Source organism: Musca vetustissima, unplaced genomic scaffold (genome assembly GCF_032173495.1).
Source record: "Musca vetustissima isolate MV318-11 ecotype Yass unplaced genomic scaffold, APGP_CSIRO_Mvet_v1 utg351, whole genome shotgun sequence".
Classification (NCBI taxonomy): Eukaryota; Metazoa; Arthropoda; class Insecta; order Diptera; family Muscidae; genus Musca; species Musca vetustissima.
Window position 1 is genome coordinate 35,850 of NW_026879789.1, and position 21,112 is coordinate 56,961.

A 21,112-nucleotide genomic window follows, 5' to 3' on the forward strand; every position below is an offset into this window, starting at 1 on the left:
ACATCCGAACACAGACAAATAGACATTGAGACTGACTTTGAAAACCGAAAAAAAAACATTTTATACAACATCTTGAAGACAAATAAATGTAAGAATAGTTACATCACCTTAAGACTAAATACGAGAAAAAAATATTTTAGGAAATATTTGGAGCGGTACACCAAATGAAAAAAGAAATTCTTCAACCATTTAAGACCATAAATTTTTGTTTGCATTGGTATTCAAAAAAAAGAGAAAATATACCAACTTGGAGTAATGTTGAGCAATAAATTTTCCGACTAGGATTTCTAATATTTTTTTTCCGTTCGTACAAATATTTGAGGATTTTATTTTACATATGTATGTAATGCAAAAAGGCGTAACTAAGATATATATTTGTAAAAAATTTTTATATATAACATGTCATGTGAAATATATATCATCAGAATGTCTTATAATTTATAAAATCTACATAGTCAAATATATATTAATATAAACAAGTGAAAAAGCATTTCTTGGCCTAGGAAAATTGCTCCACCATAGATATACTGACAGGTGGATGGTATATACTGAAAATATAGATATACTGAAAATATAGGGAACGAAAAGTGACCTTTCTACAAACTGATTATGTAAACCATAATGTACACCAAATATAAATTTCAGCAATTTTTAATGGATACCCTCAGCCTTATGGCTAATAAGGGTTATACACTTTCATACAGTGAAAATGTGCATCATCGAAATGTTGGTTCCAGACCCATATTTCAAAAAATGTTGATTTCATCCAAACATTGCCTATCTTATTATTTCTTCCAAACTTAGTTCAAGTTCGAAGATGGAGAATATCGGTCCACTCCTTCTGGTATGTCCAACAAAGGGGCTAGGCCTATGCCTAAATCCGGGCTATAGTTCATATATAGTTCATTATCGAACCTTAAGTTCTGGGGACAACGCCAAAAAGAGAGCGAATATTACTAATTTTTAGTAGGGAGATTTGTTACCATATACGACTACAAAATACCAAATTGCAGCGAATTCGGTTGAAAAACGCGCTCAATAATCCCAAAATACCGAAAATTGGGGGTACCCTTATATGGGGGCTACCAGAAAAAATTCACCTATACCTATTGACCTACCAAAAAAAGTGGACCTATATTTATAATTTTTTGTGGAGACATTTAGTACCCAATAAGAACCCAATGTTGCAAATTTCAGAACCCCAAAGTACCGAAAATTGGGGTGTACCCTTATATGGGAGCTATGCCTAAACCTGGACCGATAAAGCCCATCTTCGAATTTGACCTGCCTGCAGACAAAAGACGACTCTATGCAAAAAATTGGCTATCTATCTCAATTCATTTAGATGCCAGAGTGATTACAACAGACATACGGACATGGCTATATCGTCATACTATGGTCGCCTCGGCAGTTGACCTCTTAGGAATAAGATAATTAATACACTAATCATATTTCCTTTACCATATATTATTTATCCTGTTAATTCTTTTGGCAGCATAGGACTTCCGCATAGCCCAGCCACTTACTCGGTTTATCCATGACAGAAAGTTTCTTTAATAATCGTTTTTATTCCATCAAATCAGAAAATTGGTCTGCTGAGGCAAAACCAGGTGAAAAGGTTTCCTTCGATCTATTGCTGCCTATATACAGCGCCTCCTTAAATTTTGTGAAGTGATTGGAGTCTTTCCTTCTTCAGTGCTGAAATTTTCCTAAAAGCTAAAAGCTTCCAAATGTCGAATACTGGTGGACCGTTATATGGGGTCCACCCAGTTGAGAATCTTGTTCCTGCTCCTAACCTTATCGCAAATTGCTGTGGTAATTTCGGATAACTTTTGGAGGCTATTTAATGTGGCCATAGAACCTATATACACGAGATAGCTGTTCAGCTTATCGCATATGACATTAATTCCAATCAAATGCCTTTGATAAGTCCTGCGCCACCATAAGTGCCCTATTTCATTGAGTCCTTCCGTATATGTGTAGAAATGGCGGGTTATGTGTTTTGCTACTTCCCGAATCAGTGTTGACGATCAACAGTTGAGTAGCATTCATGAATGTTGGGGAGTAGCAATGGCTCAGACTCGGCCTGTATGATTCATCTTTGCTGGCATCATTGTGTGGCTTCAGTAGCGGGACCAACCTGCCCAATTTCCAAGCATCGGGAACTATTAGGGTGGCTAAGTACAAGTTGAGGTCTTTGGTTAGGTATTCAAAGAACTCAATTTGTCGTAGAAACAACGCGCGCACCTCTTCGGATCTGTCAACTCAATTCCGTTAAACGATATATAAACGACATATCCGGTACTGATGTTACAACATTTCAGATATTCTAGCCACCTATTCATTTCTATGGTCAGTTCTCTGATTCTGGTGTTAGGATTGGACATTTCTCTAAGGCGACGATTGGTGAATTTTATAAACTATTTCAAATTGGCTTTCCCATGGTTCAGAATTTATGAAGTCCAGTGGTCCATTGATGCATATGATAATACGGCGTTGATCTGACCCCAAAGAAATGATGGTGTAGCCGTTTCTAATTACTTTTGATTGCCTCGCGTGGCAAGACAGTTCTAGCAATTATCTATCCAAGGGTTGATTAATTGAATTCGCAGCTGGATATATCGATTGAGTCCCCAATTCAAATGGTGATTCAATTTATTATTGTTCACCGCATCCTGTACCTCCTTTTACATCTTACCGGACGTACTATTTTCGTCGAAGTACTATTAGGGAATTCTTATGTGCCTCCTGGTACCTTCGGGTATGATGGTGACTTCTTACCAATTATTCTTGTCATTTTCCTCTTTCTTGTAGTCCGATTAGTACTATTTGGGATTCCCGATCTTTACGGAAGATTCCGCTGCAGCTCTCGTATTCGAGTTTGAATTGAAGGTTGTGGAAGTATGGATAAATTTTCGGGTGTTGGCTACGTACTTATATCGATACCCCCGACTACAAATGCCTGGTTGTTTGCCCAGTATTTTGTTTGTATTTTGATTAGGGGCACTCAGTTTTGGTACACGTTCATAAATTCCTAATATTGGATGGTCGAACCTCCAGATTTAACTGACTTTTATTTATTAGTATGCTTATTAACTTACCCCCTATCCTCACACGGTAGGAGAAGAGAATTCAGAGAACATGTTTTTAATCAGGTTTATATCGATCTGTCCACATTTATGGCAATCGATATCATATTACTACTAGCTGGGCCGGGAGAATTTTTTATACCCACATTCAAAATACCAATATAAAATGCTGTCAGGAGAAACAAAATATAAAAGTACAGACTCTCGGCTGGGAAAATTGGACTAAGACATTGAACATCGAAATAATTAAAATTATACAAATCGATTTTAAAATATGATCGATACCGTTATATGTAGGCTGTACCCAAACGGAGATATATACTGATATTTTAGTTAGAAAGATTTGACATGTAATAAGAACCTCAAATATCTGTATCAATACATTTTGGTAGGAAGTTTTAACTCAAATGTGAAATAATAGTCATTTTTATTGAAAGCTTGTCCAAACACCTCAAAATAGCGAAAATTAGAGGGTCATGTTATATGGGACTCATTCTAAAAGGTTGACTAATTTTTGGTAGAAGGTATAATATCTAATGAGAACTCCAAATATAAACGTGCTCAAATTTCCCAAAATACTGCAAATTTTGGGTACCGTTATACTAAAACATTTTCAATACTGAGGATGTTCCATTAGTAGCAAGTTATCTTAGTTCCAAGCTAAAATGTCCATGTAAAGGTACCGATTTTTTAAGAATTTTGAATGGTGTATACCCTGCACGATTCAAAATTCATTGAAATGGAAAGCTCGACCCGCCCCAGTTTAATGAAGTTTGTATTTATTTTTCTATTAGAACTATTTTCGTTCTCACAATCGCGTGTCTGCAATTCTCAATCTATTCATCATTTTATGCCAAATGTATTCCTCCCAGCTTCCAATTGTTGTTTAAAAACAATGTAACTCATTTGATTGACACACACATTAAATTAACTTCCCTAAAATCTTCCCTCGAGAATATATTACAAAAATGTTCATGATCTTTCTTTTTTATGGGCTGACAGTAATTTACTTGGAAATTAACATTCCATTTTCGACAAAAGGCATTATCATCATTATTCACAGGAAACATTACACACAATTAAATATACATTTTACAAAAACAAAAAAAAAACACTATGGAACATAAAATTGTATTCTTTGCGTTCAATATTCAAAATACGACTCACAACTACCTTAAATTAAATGCAGACCCGGGACAACAAACTATGTACAATGGTGTTTCAGCTCCTGCTACTTCCTCTTCGACTATAGATAGCTTATTTTCGTTTTATTTCATTTTCATTTTTTATTTCTTTAGAAATAATTAAATAATTGCAAAGAAAAGCAAGCAAGGAAACAAAAAACCAACATAGCTATCCATCCGCCCATCCAGCTAGCTAACAGCTCGACAACAACAAGTAGACAAACTTAAAAATATGAGAAAAGAAACAAAATTTCCAAACATTTGTTGTCTAATATTTAATTATTATTTTTACAGCAAATTAAAAAGTTGCAACTTTTAACGCAATCAGCCGCATTGAACCGTGAAACAATTGCAGCATCACAATTAGCAACGTCCACATCAACGGGTAGTATAACACAGTCAGCTGCAGCATCCTCAGGTTCTTCAACTTCCGCAACGGGGTCCCTAGCCTCCTCCTCCGCCTCATCGTCGTCGTCATCATCATCTTCAATTTTAACTTTAACTCAACCATCAAGAATAGATCCCATTGAAGATGCGAACATTTTGAAGGCCAGCACGGGTGTGGCTGGCAGCAGTGGCAGTAATCTTCGAGTTGTTGCAACTGCAACCGGAAATAACCGACAAACTTTGTTAAAAACTGACATTTCACAGTCTGTCGGTAATGGAGCAACGGCTGCTGTTGCCACTGGTACGATGGATGTGGCCGCGGGCATGGGCGGAGGTGCTGTTGGCCCAAATAGCATTCTAACAGTTGATGAAGATTCACTGTCTTTGGATCGTCTCAACTCGTTGCGCATCTATATGACATCCATAAAAACTTTACCCTTTAATTTACGCATATATGGGTAAGTTTTAAAATTTTATATTAAAATAATTATATGAAAATAGCTTTAAGAGTTATATCCACAATATTGAAAACATGCATAGCAACTTAGCATAGCAACTTGGTTTGGTTATATGATTTGACACCGAGAACAGTCATATAACCGAACTCTGTGAAACAAAAGGCTAGGAGCATAACCTATTTGAGATGAATGAACGAATGAACCCAAACAAATATAAAAGCAGTACCATTTGCTTGACATGTGTAGTGAATGTTATAACTTACAAAGTTTGTTACATTAAATGGCCCAGGGAACTACCCATCTCTCGTTTGACATCCACAACATGTAACTAAATGCCGAATTATGCAGAGGTTTATTAATAATAACATTCAAACACAGTAGACTGATTAATCCATTGCCTATTATTTTGAAAATAGCTTCAATAATCTGTAAGAGATATTTTATAGAAACAACAAATAGTTAAAGGTATGGTCACACTAGGCAAATATTTGACGAAAAGTGTCAAATATTTCTTTGCCATAGTCTGACCACAAAATATTTTTCATGGCAAACACAAAAACAGCTGAATTTGGACAAACAAAATTATTTGAAAGCAAACAAAATTTTGCTTGATTTGCTCACAATGTGAACGCCGACTAGCAAATATTTGCCTCCATTTGACGACAACATCGATCACGAAAAATGTCCAGCTCTGTAGTTAATTTTACATATAATCTTTCGGATGCGTAATTTAAAACACGGACATCTCAACAGTTCGTTTACATTCTGGATACAAAAAACAGCTTTCACAGGTTATTAGAGTCAGATAGTTTTCCACTTAGCAAGTGGCACAGCGTATGTAACGCATGGGCGGTAGCAGTGTCGAACAGAACGGTTCTTCAGTGGCAAATATATCTCCCACGACCAACTTACGATTCGTACAAACATAACGTACCTGGATCGGCATAACCAATGGCTATGCTTTCAGAACCTGGTTCGGAATAACAAATAAAGCTCCAAGGCCTAAAAGAATAATGGAATATAATATTTTTTGAGTTTTTGGGATTGGAAAATGGAAATAGTTTAGACCTTACCTGGAGATATTTTTTATTCTTCAATGAGAATTGCTCATTGCCCAGCATACGATATTCCGAGCTGCGTTTATTCGATTTCTCGTCAAGCACTCACTCACGAACCCACGGTCTTTTCTTATTTTTTTTTTTTTAACTTTATTTTCTTCGTCCAATACAATAATTGACGCTGCTCCTCTTCCATAATTTCTTGGAAAATATCGAGCAAATATTTTTTTTGTTTTTTGACAGTTTGATCAAACTGTTTTATTGTGCAAATATTTGCTCAAATGTGACCACGTCAAATATGTTTTCCCATTTCGTTATTTGACACTATTTGCCTGCTGTTTGAGCAAACAAATTGTGTCAAATATGTGAGTGTAATGTGAACACAAAATCAAGAGTGCACAAGTTTGACGTTTTTTGAGCAATCAAAATAAAAGACATTTGAGTCAAATATTTGCCTAGTGTGACCTTACCTTATGTTCGGCCAGATCGAACTTTGCATTCAACAACTCTGTAAATCAGCCAGGACCTTTTTATGGCGTGGAATAAAATTCATACTTTTCTGTAGGAAGATTTGATGCGTAATCAGAATACTAAATATGAAGTTAAAGCAAAATCGTTCAAAGAACGTGCCAAAGATGGTGTCATTATGACAAAACATTTTAGGTGTAGTAGCAAGTTTTCCAAGTTCCCAACACATTTTCCAACCTGAGAGACTTAGTCTTCATATAAAAGTATCTACCTTTTTATAGAATTTTTAAATGGTTTATACCCTACACTAAACCATATATAAAGTCAAACCAAATTTGATTGAAAACGTGCCCAAACTTCCCACAATACCGAAAATTTGTATTAAAAATCACTTCGTTGAACGGAAACAGCTAAAACCTATAAATTACCAAAACTAGTGCAGGACCATTATGGTGGTTATATAAAAACATAGACCTAATTTTCTGCAATGTTAATGTTTATTCTTCAAGAAACCGAAATATGCACCGTGAAATATTGGTCCTAGAGGCCACAATTATAAATTTACACAGAGAGAGGGGTCTGACCATGGAATAAGCAAGACTGTTTTGGTGAAGATCGGTCAAGGACAAATGGACTGTTGCGTGAAAAATTACAAAATTATTATTCTATGGCGTATATATTTACTCCTGAAAGACATAGACCCGAGATGTTGATAGTATATCCATACGTATTCTGATATATTCTGATGGTAATACTCATTACCATATTATATTTCGAGCTGATGGCAAGTAAATTTTGCACGAGGTTCCGGTTATGGTCTAGAAGGTATAATTTTCAATGATGATCAGAAAATATTTCGGAGGTGAAATGGACAGAAAACTTAATTTTTGACTAGATATCTAGTCGCTCTGGCGGTTACAATTATAAGCCGAACATCACAAATTTTCCGTGACCTACTAATTTGATTGACTGTCATTATAATGAAGGTCAATGAACCAAAACGTTTTTGTGTAAAACAACAATATTTAAATCTTATGGAGTATTTTTTTTCTCCGGGAAAAAAAACTGATCCGAAAAGATGCCACCAAGGAGCTGTTGACCAAGAGAGTGCAAATATAGCGATATATTGACCTTCCTCGGAATATAGATGCGCAGAAACTAAGTGTTCAGTGGAAATAGAGTAGAGTATCATTTGGTCGGCCCCAACCGACTATACTACTCCTGGTGTGATATAGCTCGCTTCTAACAGTACCTCCAGTGTTCGGTATTTTGAGGATTTTGGACACGAGTTGCAACTGAATTACCTAAAATTTGGTAGTTTGTGTTATTATTGGGTAGTACATCAAAACTAGTAGGGTTACAATTCCCGAACAATTGTTGGAAGGGGTGAGATGCATGGTGGCTACAAATGGCGTAAGATGTTGTGGTGACATTTGTTTTTTATTCTCTTTCAGAGGCTGTTTCATTGTAGAGAGCCAGCAAATATTAGTTCTAATGGTAGTAGCTGTGGCTATGAAGCTGGACAGAGACTATAGTCTGTAGGCGATCAATCTCGAACGCTTTGCAGTTCTACTGGTAATATATTCGGCTATGAACCTGACCGAAAATTTCGGTAGCACGGCTTTCAGAGCCCATAGATCTAGCCAGGCAGTTGGTGTTGACCCATGATGCTGGAGGTGGTTTACACCCAAATCGCTGGTAGAGCTTCGGCTGACCTGACCTATAGAATGACAGGATTTTTAGATAGGCTACGTTTCTTCACATTTAAAACATCTGCAGAAATATATAGCACCCATATATATTTTGGCAGATTTCTTATATACCAAATCTACAAATTAATGTTGTCTTCAAATTGATTACAAAAAACATCTAAAGAAATTAACTGTTGATTTTTACAAACTCATATTACATACAAATTTACCATGAAACAAAAAGATTGGTCCCGTCAGGTTCATCCGCTTTTTTATTTCCCTTATTTCTATCAAGAAAAAATATTAAAAATTGTTTCAAGTAGTTTTTCTTCAAACAGCTTTGTCTTAACTTATCTTTGATACTTTATATACTTTTCAATATATCCGCTGTTTACTTTTTGTTTATCAACTTTGTTCAGGTTTTTTTTTCTTTTTTGTTCATTCACTCACTACCTTTCACTCACTTTTTATCCATTCATCTTGCTTGGCTAATGGTGTGATGGTTTGGAAATGTTGTTGGTTTACAATAACGGTTTTCTTAACACGTTTCAATTACCTCAAAAAGATACTCTAAGCGTTTAACTACTTACTAGTTTCGTATTTTTCTCCATTTCTTTTTGTATATTTTCTAAACTTTTACGTGACAGCATTTGGAGTATTTGTTTTGCTTCGCTTTAAACGAAACTTTGCCCAAGAATATAACTTTGTACTCTTCGATATTCTGAAATGTTTTTATTTTTTTCTTTTCGACGTGATAATATTTTCTTTGGCGTAAAAAAAATTTTTCCTTTATTTTACGCCACTCAATGTTGCTTGGTGTCAATTTAAAATACACGCCAATGAAAGGTAAAACTTAAATACCACCCAAACAAAATGTCATGCCAGGTAAATAATATTGACTTATTATTTTTTCCATTTTTTCATCTTTAAAAGACTAAACTTAGCGTACCATTATTTTCCGGAAACATTTTGAATACCATTCCATGGTTCGTTCTCTTTATGGCCTTTCATCCGTTAATAACTTTAAAGTTTCTTGACTGCTTTTATGGCTACTTTTGATGTTAGCGTCCGCATTGCCCAGACGCAGACTGGAATTTATGCCATTGACGTAAAAGTTTTACTTTGCTTTGCGAAAAAGTTTTCCGGTACCGGTAACCTCTTGACTTTGGCCGTTAGTTTCACGTCAATTATTTCCCGTAGTACTGAACATTGTACTCAGTGCAATGTAATGACCAGTCGTCGTCTTTTCTTTTAAATGAATTAATCTAAAGTTTTTTGTGTGATAATATTTTTTGCTGTTGTTATAATTTTCGTGGTTTTCTTTTATTGTCCATAACTTGTAAAAAGTTGTTAAAAAGTGTGATTTGTTTCCTTTATTAACTTAGTGTTTGTTAATTTGTAAGAAGGTGGTCGGCTATTTCCTATTATCACTTAGTGAAGTCTTGTAAGCAAGGAAGTAATTAAATTATTTATGTAAGAAGTTAAAGGGCGTTACCGACATAATGTCAGCCAGAATTTTATTAACAATTATCGACTGAAATTTCTTTTCAATTCAGTGTTTAACAATGGTAAAATATTTGTATGATTTAAGAATAATTAAATTGAATTGAATGCATAGGGAGGAAGCAAAAATAAATATATCTTGCAAGGTGATGTTTACAAAACCTATGAATGTTTTCCCCAAATTGTAATGGAACTGCAGACAGCAACTTTGATCTCCGTGGTAATACCTAAATCCCAATAAAGGATTGGAATTCTTAGGTCAAACATATAACCTTAACCAAAGGCAAGGAGAACCAAATAATTTAGAAGATTTACTGTAAAGCTTTGGAACTTTATAAATGGATTCTCTTCAAAAACCAGTAAGAAATGTTCAAAAGTCTGACGAGGCCGACTATATGACTCACCTCACAACTTTTTACATATACAAGATTTGCACTTATGATCCTTTTTTGTAAGGTGTAGTTAGATATATACTGATATGAACCAAGTACAACATACGTCCTTCTCTAATAACTTTGGTCATATATTATTGTACGTGTCAATATAATGAACGTACAATCTTTGGGTGGACCACTCACATGAAATCGGATAAAATTAAATGTGTGCTCTCAGGTATATCAAATTAGATAAATCATATACTGCACAAGTCATCCTGAAATATGCTCAAAATTCCCTGTCAATACACAAACCCATACACATACCATTCTAAAATCTATGAAAAATGACATGTCAATCGGACAGACTTGGTTTCTTTGGTGTATCATTTGTATGAAATAGTGTAAAATAATGTATGTGAACTACATGGAAATCTGAACTTATTTGTGCAACCGTGACATACAACATTTGATATTCTGCATCAATCGGAGAAACGTTTATTTTCCGATCGGCCCGTAGATCTTTCGGAGAATTTTTCTTTCAAACATCCCATCATCTGCTTGCGCAAGTACCCATGCTTCTGATCCATATAATAGAACGGGTAGTATCAGCGTCTTGTAAAGTGTGAGTTTGGTCTGGCGGGAGGTGGCCTTGCTTTTGAGTTGTTTGCTCAGACCATAGTAGCATCGGTTGGCCATCACAATCCTCTTCGAATTACAAAACTGATGTCATTCGTTTTATTTATGGCGGTACCAAAGTATATAAAGTCTTTAACTACCTCGAAGCAGTAGTTCTCAAGTTCCACAGTGGGTCCGAGTTTACTGGACGTCTTGCGCGTTGATACCATCAGCTTGGTCTTCTCACTGTTTACTGCCAGACCCACTTTGGCAGACTCCTTTTCAATTTGTTCAAAGGTGGCTGTTACCGCTCGCAATGTTAGACCCATTATATCGATGTCATCGGCGCTTCAAAATGCTTCTTACAGATCCTCAACACGCTGTATGTATCTATCACCAGGATTCCTTCTTCATCTGTACAGGAGGATGTGCCTGCACCAAAGCCTTCGGTTTAGTGTTTCACTCGTTGGTAAAATTTCCGGACTTCATTCTGACATCTCGATTTGCTCACACTCACGTTTTTCTTGTTTTTTTTTTCTGAAAACACGTTTATCCTCTCTCCCTTTTCTCCCGATAATTCTCCATCACGTTACGTGTTGCTACTGACGGCAGGGTTGCCCTATACGTGCGTTTTTCACATCAGTAGCATTACGACACTCCTGATCGTACCATGGGTTTCTTGGTGGTGGTTTTTGGTACCCAGGTGTTGCTTTTGCTGCAGTTTGTAGGGAGTGGGCAATTCTTTGTCATTGTGCTTCTATACTATTATCGGGACAAGAAGTGCTTTTTTCAAGCAGATGGGTAAGTTGATCGGAGTAGGCCTCGGATACCTGTTGTGTTTTCAGCTTTTCGACGTCGAGTTTCCGTGTTGTGTTAGATCGCACCTTTGCTGCTACATTAAGTCGGGTGAGTACCTTGGCTGCTAACTACCATGTTTTTTGCTGCCGCAAAGTCAGTCAGCCTCATGCCGTTGAATGATGTTCATGAATGCTGAATTTTCCGTCTATCACAACATGATCAATTTGATTTTTGCATTAAAATTGATCAGGAGAGATTAATGTCATGGCCTTGTGTATATCGGTTATATGCTGAATCTGGTGCTGCTAACTACCATGTTTTTTGCTGAGTCAATCAGCCTCATGCCGTAGTCGGATGTTTCATCATGAAGGCTGCAATTTGAGACTGATGTAGAAGAACTTCGCTTTTATGTGGATTATAGCAATTCGCTCATCTACTGGAGTGAATCTGGAGACGAGGTATTTTTTTCTCCTGTTGACCATAAAACCGCAGCCAAATTAATGTCTCCTTTCATGGCAGCTTTAACACAGTGCGTAATCGTCTAATTTACTTACGCCTGTCCCTTTCCATCGCATTTCCTGTAAGGCAATAATATCGGCTTTGTACTTCTTGAGTACATACGCCAAAGACAAAACTGCGTCTGTTCTGTGCAACCTGCGCACATTCCAAGTGCAGATTCGCAGATCGTGGTCGTTTATACGTTTGCGGGGGTCGTCAACATTAGGGGGGTTTGGTTTTCTTTTTCTTTGCTTTTTCATAGTAGGTTGGGTTTTCCGAAAGTGGGCAACTAACCCGATGCCTCATATAGTTCTTATGGGTGAATTCGCGGACATATTAGCCCACTATTTCATCGGGTGATGAAAATAGCTCTACAGGTGGCACCGCGGGGAGGTCAGTGTCCACAATTGAGATGAAAGGGACCAAGATAAGCCTGGACTTCGCCATGTTAAAGGCAATCAGAGCCGATGCTTGGTATCTATCATCCCCTACGACACCTCTCTAAAAACCTGCAGGGTATTAATTTATATCAACTTCAGCACCTTTTGCAAAATGTTGTGTCAATCGACCTATGGCTATACAAACTAAAGTACATTGTAAAAAATTGTGCGCAATCGGTCAAACTTTAGAGCACAATATACATAAAATAGAAGTAAATATATATGGGAGCTATATCTAAATCTGAACCGGTTTCAAAAAAACGCATACATTAACCTGTACCTAATACGCTGAGACTCCAAAAGAGGCTTTATATTATTATATTTTTTATATTATTTAATAATCATAATAATAAATATTTAATATTATTATGTGTTTGATAGGGAGATTTGCTACCAAATAAGAATCTAAAATACCAAATTATATCGCATTCGGTTGAAAACCGCACTCGAGACCATCCAAAATATTGAAAAATTTGACCAATATTGAGAATTTTTGGTGGGAAGTTTTGGTACCCAATTAGGTTCCAACACACCAAATTACAGATAATTCGATCGAAATCCTCAAGATCCTTGGATTACCGTTATATGAGGCTAAAAGATCCCCAAAATATCGAAATTTGAGGGGTTACCTTAATATGGTGGCTATGCCTTAACATGGACCGATATAGTTCGTCTTCGAACTAGACCTTCCTGGAAACAAAATACAACTCTATCCAAAATTTTGACGATCTATCTCAAATCGATAGATGGCATATCTAAATCATTGAATTTTAAACGATAAAGAAAATATATATTTTATTGGGTCGGAAATTATATAATATACCCTCCAGATTATTGTGTGCAGCTTATATGTGGGCAATCCAAAAAGTGGACCAATATTGATAATTTCGAGTAGTAAACTTTCAAATGCTTCAAAATACCTAATATTGTGTAAAATACCTCATTGCATACAAATATTAAAATGAATCTAATGCCCTAACGTAACCTCCATAGAACGAACCACAATATTTATGGTATCTTGTCTAATAGGTATTTAACCAAATTTTGTCGGATAGTATGGAGGTTCTATTCAGGTTTTTTTCACCTTTAAAGTTCATCCAAATAATATTGAGCAAGAAATCTAGCTATCAAAACTAATCAATATGGGTAACGCTACAGGTTTTTATTAGAAGTGTTTATATAAACTACTTCCATGTATAGTTCTTATGAAAATATTGGGCATAATAACTTTATCGTTTCTAGAAATAGTCTCCGGAGACTATATATATTGTGGGCGAGGAGAAACGTCTAAGGCGAATGTGTATACTTACCGACTTTCGGTATGTATCCTCCCATACGAATCAATCCTCCTCAAACCTCATACTATCATTTAGAAATAATTTTTGTATGGATTCGGAGTCCAGTAAACTTTCAAACTCCAGCAAAACCGACTGATTCCGACACCCCAACACTAGAATTATTAGTGTTATGGTCGATATATAACGATAGGTGTACCAAATAATGAGTATATGATCGATGTTTTTGTTCTTTACATATTTTTATGTCAACATAAATTAATAATAAGTTCCTAACATCGTTGCAGTACTGCATTTGTTAATTATACTCCAATGGTGCTTATAATTTTTATTAAAGAAGGCGTATACGCCTCGTATTACAGAATATATTTTCTAGTAATTAAAGAAAACTAAACTAATTTCGCTTATTTTAAATATATATTTTTAAATTCTGTATATTTAAATCTCCCGATAATTTTCTAACAAATTATATTTAACACACATACATTAATAAATTTAAATATATACATAATACTAACTAACTAAAATTTTAATCTCTAAACCTTTACCAACTATGTTTGGGTTTTTTTAATCTCATTACAGTGATGATTTATTTTCGGATCAGCTTTACATGGACATTGGTTTATCGAATCGTTTACTCAACATTATGGCCAATAATACGATATTTGCCTCAGTTATATCATATAAAAATCTGAAAAGTTTTCTACCCAAAACCTACTATACACGTGGAAGGTAAGTGGTAACATGTGAGCGATAATCCCCACCCCGCATCACCAATAACAATTTGCATGCGAGAGTGTGTGTGTCGGTGTGACTTTAGTACTATTAAATATAAAATACGAAATTTTTATGAAATGACCTCCAAAATAATAAATGTGTAACATATGTGTAAGTGTGTGTGTGTCTGTGTAAGTACGTGTTTAAAAATGATGCCATTAAAATAAATCGGATTTATGCACATGTGTTTGTTAAATAGACACGCACATGTTATACTGGCATATACACTCTCAGACACACACACACTCACACACACACACACAGATTTACATGTAGCCATAACACATGAGCGTGATAATGAAACACACACCCGCATGCATACTCACTTATAGTTTTACATGCACACAAATGCCTGCAGCCATGTAATGTTAAGATTTATACTTAGCATGTGTGTGTGTTTATAGAGTGTGCTCACATGTCAGTGTGTGTGGATCAGAGTGTGTGTTAACATCCGTTTTTGCATCATATCCGGTCTTACAGAATTCTAATTAAAAGCATTGATACTGACTGACTGGCAACCTTATATGAAGGTCGAGAACAGAAATTTTATCACAATGCTGTAAAAAATAAATAAAACAGGAAGATGTCATTCATTTGAAATGTAAAATGCAAATGACAGATTGGTTGTTAAAAACTGTTTAAGTAGACCTTCAACGTAATTTCTAGAATTGTATATGAAACTACAACATTTCAATTTTATAACTCCTACGAGTTTGTCGTTACAATCGCTGTATGGCTGTATATATTAACTTCTTCCCTTATATTCATTAAATATTAAAGGACTAATACGTATCATTAAATGAAATTTATTATACCGTTCATTACATAAACCACAATCTATATATTTGATTGATGGACTGTAGATGATTTTTCTTTTGCAATGGGAGTTCTATTGAATTTGTTTATTTTATGGCATCATTAATTACAGTATTTTCTGAAATCAATACGAACTAACATTACGACGTATTTATTTGCTACAAAAAATTTCAGATATGGTATTTTTGATTTAGATACAATCACCATTGATTTTAGCGGCAATTTCACGTGAAGTACATGTTTTGAGTTGGCAGATAAATTTTGTTGAGAAAATTAAATCTTAAACAAATGAAGTGAAATACGGATCGAAAATATATAAGCAATTGTGCCTAAAACGTCCGATGTAATGAAAAATGGCCAGGATCTTTGTACAAACAATTTTTCCCAAGTTTATCTACTCCTTGAGCACCAGAAATACTAAATAAAGGCATTTTTTATGACAATTTTACGTAAAACGAAGTTTCGAAGCCCAATATGAACTATATTATACTGCATCTACGTCAGATTTAATGAATAATTGTCGAGATAATTATATAGTAATACCACCAATATGTTTCCAAAAAGATTTCAGAACACTAAATTTCAGCAAATTTTAGCAAATCCATTGAAAATGTGTTCAAAGTCCTCAAAATAACATGTTTGGTATGGATATTTTTTACTTAGTGAGGATCCAAAATATTAAAATGCAGGTAATGCGGTTGAGGCACGTGTATAAGTTCCCCTTTTGCCGGTTAAAAAGTGCTCAGAACCCTCAAAATAGTGGTTACCATAATATGAGAATCCTTTCTATTAAATTGCTTCCAAATTGGTAGAAAGAAGTGCTAAATCTCCCCAATGTAACGTAACCTTTACAAATGCGTAAATTTTTTACAATGTATTTATATTTTTGAAAGGGTCTAAACAAGGTATAACTTTTTTGCGCGAAATTTGTCATAACGTACTGAATTGAGCCTAAAATAATGTCTGCCAAGTTTTGTGAAAATCGGTCCAGATTTAGATATAGCTTTCATATATGGTTTCGTACGATTTCACCAAAGTCGCTATACATCTTTCGATTTGCTCGATATTAGGCATTGCGTACCGAATTGAGCCTGGAATGATGTGTGCTTATCGTGAAATTTAAGATATATATATATATATATATATTTTTCCATTCAATGTAAAAATATACAAAGTTCTTATACAAAAAATTAGCTAGAACATGTGTCAAGTTTCGTGAAAAAACCATATAAAAATATGTAACTGACACACCAAGGAACCAATATATGGTTGATAAGGTACTGAAACCGTATAATAACCTGTGGGCTTCCCAATATTCATATTTATACCATATATATATCAAAAATGGTGCATCGATATATCAGATTGACATGAAATTTTCCAATACAAACATCCTAGGAGTACTAGCAATGTCTATGCAAAATTTCATAGCTATATCTTAAATGTTGCGATCTCAACCGCGACTTCCACAGACGTGTTCATAAATTGAATAGTTCAAGAATATACATACTTTGCCTGGTGAATATTTTGAAGTATTGCCAACGGAATGATAAATTTAATATACACGCCACCTTAAGGTTATTGAATTAACAATTTTTCAAAATGTTGTTTAAACCTTTGTATTTTTGGAGGTCTTAAAGGAGTGCATTTTCAGAAAATATCTTTGGAGTTCCACAACCCAAAATAACAAATTACAAAAAATTAGCTAGAAACACCATCAAAATATCGATGACGTTATATGGGGGCTTATATTTATTTTTGTCATATAAAAAAATACAAAATGTTTGAACATTTTGTGGGATTTTATACCCAATGAGAACCAAACGTAGAAAATTACATGTGTCAAAACCTTGGATATTAGATAATGTTTTGGTGCATATTTTTTGTACCGTTATATCAAAACGTGGTCCGATATATCCCATTTCCAATACCAAACATCCTAGGAGTACTAGCAATGTCTATGCAAAATTTCAGAGCTATATCTTAAATGTTGCGATCTCAACCGCGACTTTTACAGTCGTGTTCATAAAACGATATAGAATTTTATTCAAGAATATACATACGGAATGATAAATTTAATATACACGCCACCTTATGGTTATTGAATTAAAAATTTGTCAAGATGTTGAACCTTTGCAGGGGAGGTACTTAAAGGAGTGGATCGATAGGTCCATCCTTAGATTCGATTTTGGATAAAAAAAATTCTTCGATGACTTTGTATATTCTGTTCGTTTCATATAAGTTTTTAAAATTGTTTTTGCAAAATAGTCAGGATGAATCCCAGTTTGTTGTTTTTATAACAAACAACTATTTATTAATTAATGTACAAATGCCGAGTCTGAAACGGATTTCGGATCACAAAGAAGCATAGTTCCCCTAAAACCAATGCACACCAACAAAGTTTGTGTGCATTTTTGCGTGACAAGCATAAGATGGGAAAGTAGCTATGAAAAATGCCTTGATATAATTCGAAATATTTATATTTTAAAAGACTATTAAAAACTTCGATTTTTTCAAAATATTTTTTCAAAGACCATGCACAAGCGTGGATTTAAAAAAAAAATGTTGCAAGGAGCAATACAGACGTGGATTTTTTAAAAATATTTCATTTCAAGGACCACATAAGGCTAAGGGCCGTAGGATATAATTTATTATATTTCAAGGAAATAAAGTGGATTTTTTAAAAATATTTTTTCAAGGACCAATACAGCTGTGTAGAATTTATTACTACAAGAAATGTGGAACTTAACATATTTTTTATTTTGGACTTGCTATCTTGTAAATTGTGTTTTTAAAAGAAATGCAAATTTATGTAAACCCCAATTTGGGAATGTGTGATAAGACAACCTACAATTTATTTAATACGAAAATAGCTCACCACTTGATTTGAATTCCTTAAATGACAGATTAGTTTTAAGGAATGTCATACTCACATGCTTTAAAATTATACAAAGAAGAGAAAACAACAAATGTTGCAGGACTCATATGTCTCTTACCACATCATCCAACCATACAAACATTTTGACATTTTTTCACGATGTCATGTCATTACTGGCATTAATGTCAGTTTTCTTCTTTCGCTGTTCATTTTTTGTTTTTGTCTTTTTAATTAGATTTTTTGGTGGTAGATATCTATCTTCTAAATATGTGTCTGTGTATGTTTTCTTAATATATGTATATTTTTTGTCTCTTTGTTTTTCTGTGTACATTCCTTTGCTGATGCTGTTGCTGCTCGTCCCGTTACCGCTCATTAAAAAAACAACACAAATTCCAGTGATCCCAAAGAATCTGATTACATTTTGGCTTCGCGCATCATACAAACCTGGCTCTTTCAATCGAATCGCTCTAATGATAATTTACGCGAACCATTGGATTTACCCTTCGAACATGGCCACGTTGAGATTATATTCCAACATGAGCGAGCACCCAAAGATAGTGATTGGATAGCTGTGTGTGGGTAAGTATTATCGGGATAATGAATGTATTTGTATCCTTGCATCCTAAAAATAAAGAAAGATAAACCTTTTTTGGTTTTTCAAAAGAAAAATTCTAAATTATTGACCATGAATGCTATTTTGTAGTTACAACCATGTTTCAATTTCAATCTTTCTCGTTTCTCATTTTCTCCTTCGCATTCTCGTTCCAACCATTAGCCATGATTATAAGGCATCCTTTGAAAGCAGCTGGCGTTCAGATTTGTGCATAACCAAAAATCTAATGGAGAATATAACACGTTGTATTTGCCCAGTTTCGGGTACTTATGTGGTAATGCTAACCAAACGTAATAATCATGTAAGTACCGAGTAATAATACCTTGATAACAATACAGAGGAAGCATGAAAAAGGAGAACACAAGAAATGTGTACGAGAAGTAAACCATAAATGAACAATGCAAAGCACCCTTGGGTGCAAATTCCTTTCTGGTCTGCTCAGAATAGCTGGTCTGCATAGCTTCTTTTTCTGGGTAGGTGTTTATTGTATCAGGTTTTTGTTTTTGTTACATTGGTCACTAAACCATAGAAGTGTTCATCTCTCTCTCGCTCTGTGGTCCTGCAATCACTTATGTCAGAGTCTGTGTTTTATTTCATGTACTCACCCAAAAACAAGATCTTAATGAAATTCACCGGAAGCCCCTAATGGTCGATTTTGATGCATTTGCACAGTTGTTATCAGTGATACTTGGAAAGGATAATGGCAGGAGTGGTGGATGGAGTTTGTTATCAATGTTGGTATTATTGGCCAGATTTTTATTCTTTATTTTTATTATGATGATAAGTGCCATTAACAGAGAAACATATACAATAACACTCAAAAAGTGTTATCCTTTGATTTAAATACATTCAATTCAAGGACCATAAGATTAGTAATTTAAAATACTACTTTTTTCAAAGACCAAGTGTGGATTAAAAAAACACATGACTTGATTTTTTAAATACATTTTTTATAAGAAGGAATACAAGTGTGGATTTTTTAAAGATAATATATTCAAAGAGGAATACAGTCGTGGATTATTACGGATATTTTTTCCAGCAAGGATATAAACAGGGGTGGATTTTTTAAAAATATTTTTCAAAGAGGCGTGGATTTTTAAATATATTTTTTCTATGACTTCAAATAAGCGTGGATTTTTTAAAAAATATTTTTTCTAGGACCCATAAACAGGTTTGATTTTTTAAAATATTTTTTCAAGGACTTCAAATAGGCGTGAATTTTTTAAATATTTTTTCAAGGACTTCAAATAGGCTTGACTTTTTTTAAATATTTTTTCAAGGACCACAAACAGGAGTGGAATTTATAAAAATATTTTTCAAGGACTACACACAAGGAAAATTATCAGGCGTGGATATTCTTAAAAATGGGTTTTCAATGGTATTAACTGACGTGGAAGTTTTAAAAATATTTTTTGTTCTCAAGGATATTAAGGATATTAACAGGCGTGGACGTTTTAAAAATATTTTTGAAGGATATTAACAGGCGTGGATTTTTAAAAATATTTGTTTAAGGATATTAACAGGCGTGGATTTTTAAAAATATTTTTTAAGGATATTAACAGGCGTGGAAGTTTTAAAAATATTTTTTGAAGGATATTAACAGGCGTGGAAGTTTTAAAAATATTTTTTTCAAGGATTTAGTTGGTCATGGCACCCGCACTATTTTACAATGTTGCCAGTTTGTTGTCCCAAAAAAAATATTAACGGAAATAGAACGTAAAGCTATGTACACCATAACAAACAAACTCCACCCCAGACAAAATCGGAACTAGCAAAACCGTTGCAGGATATTTGACCATATGCAAAAAAGCTTCTGAGAAATAACATTGACTTTTTGACGAAGGTATTTTGTGAAGGTTGCAAACTAGTGGTTAAAAATTAATAAAAAAATATCTAAAAAAAGCTCTGTTGGCAGAAGAATGTATATTTCTCTGTATCCAACCACACACACACCCAAAAAAAACAGCAAATAAATACTCACCCAGCATTCTAAGGTTCGTTGGAATAGCCAGAAGCAAGAAAATAGCAAAACTTCAAATAAATAAATAAAAAATCAGTGTAGAAAAAAATATATAGTTCGTCCTTTTTAAGCTTAAGGCTATGCGAGCCAACCGAAAAAAATACGTATTTCCGGTATCGTGATTTCCGCAAAAAAAAATCTAAACAC

The 21,112-nt window shown here is 34.5% G+C and overlaps 1 protein-coding gene across 1 annotated transcript in view; it reads left to right on the plus strand.

Annotated features, from left to right (window-relative positions):
* LOC133324946 (uncharacterized) overlaps positions 1-21,112 on the plus strand; it is a gene marked incomplete at its 5' end in the record, with an annotated part of 107,649 nt that overhangs the window by 23,164 nt on the left and 63,373 nt on the right. Inside the window, 4 exons of the mRNA XM_061533768.1 lie at positions 4,568-5,118; positions 14,444-14,593; positions 18,729-18,911; positions 19,108-19,246. Of these exons, the coding sequence (XP_061389752.1) occupies positions 4,568-5,118; positions 14,444-14,593; positions 18,729-18,911; positions 19,108-19,246 (1,023 nt within the window). The remainder of the gene's footprint in view (positions 1-4,567; positions 5,119-14,443; positions 14,594-18,728; positions 18,912-19,107; positions 19,247-21,112) is intronic.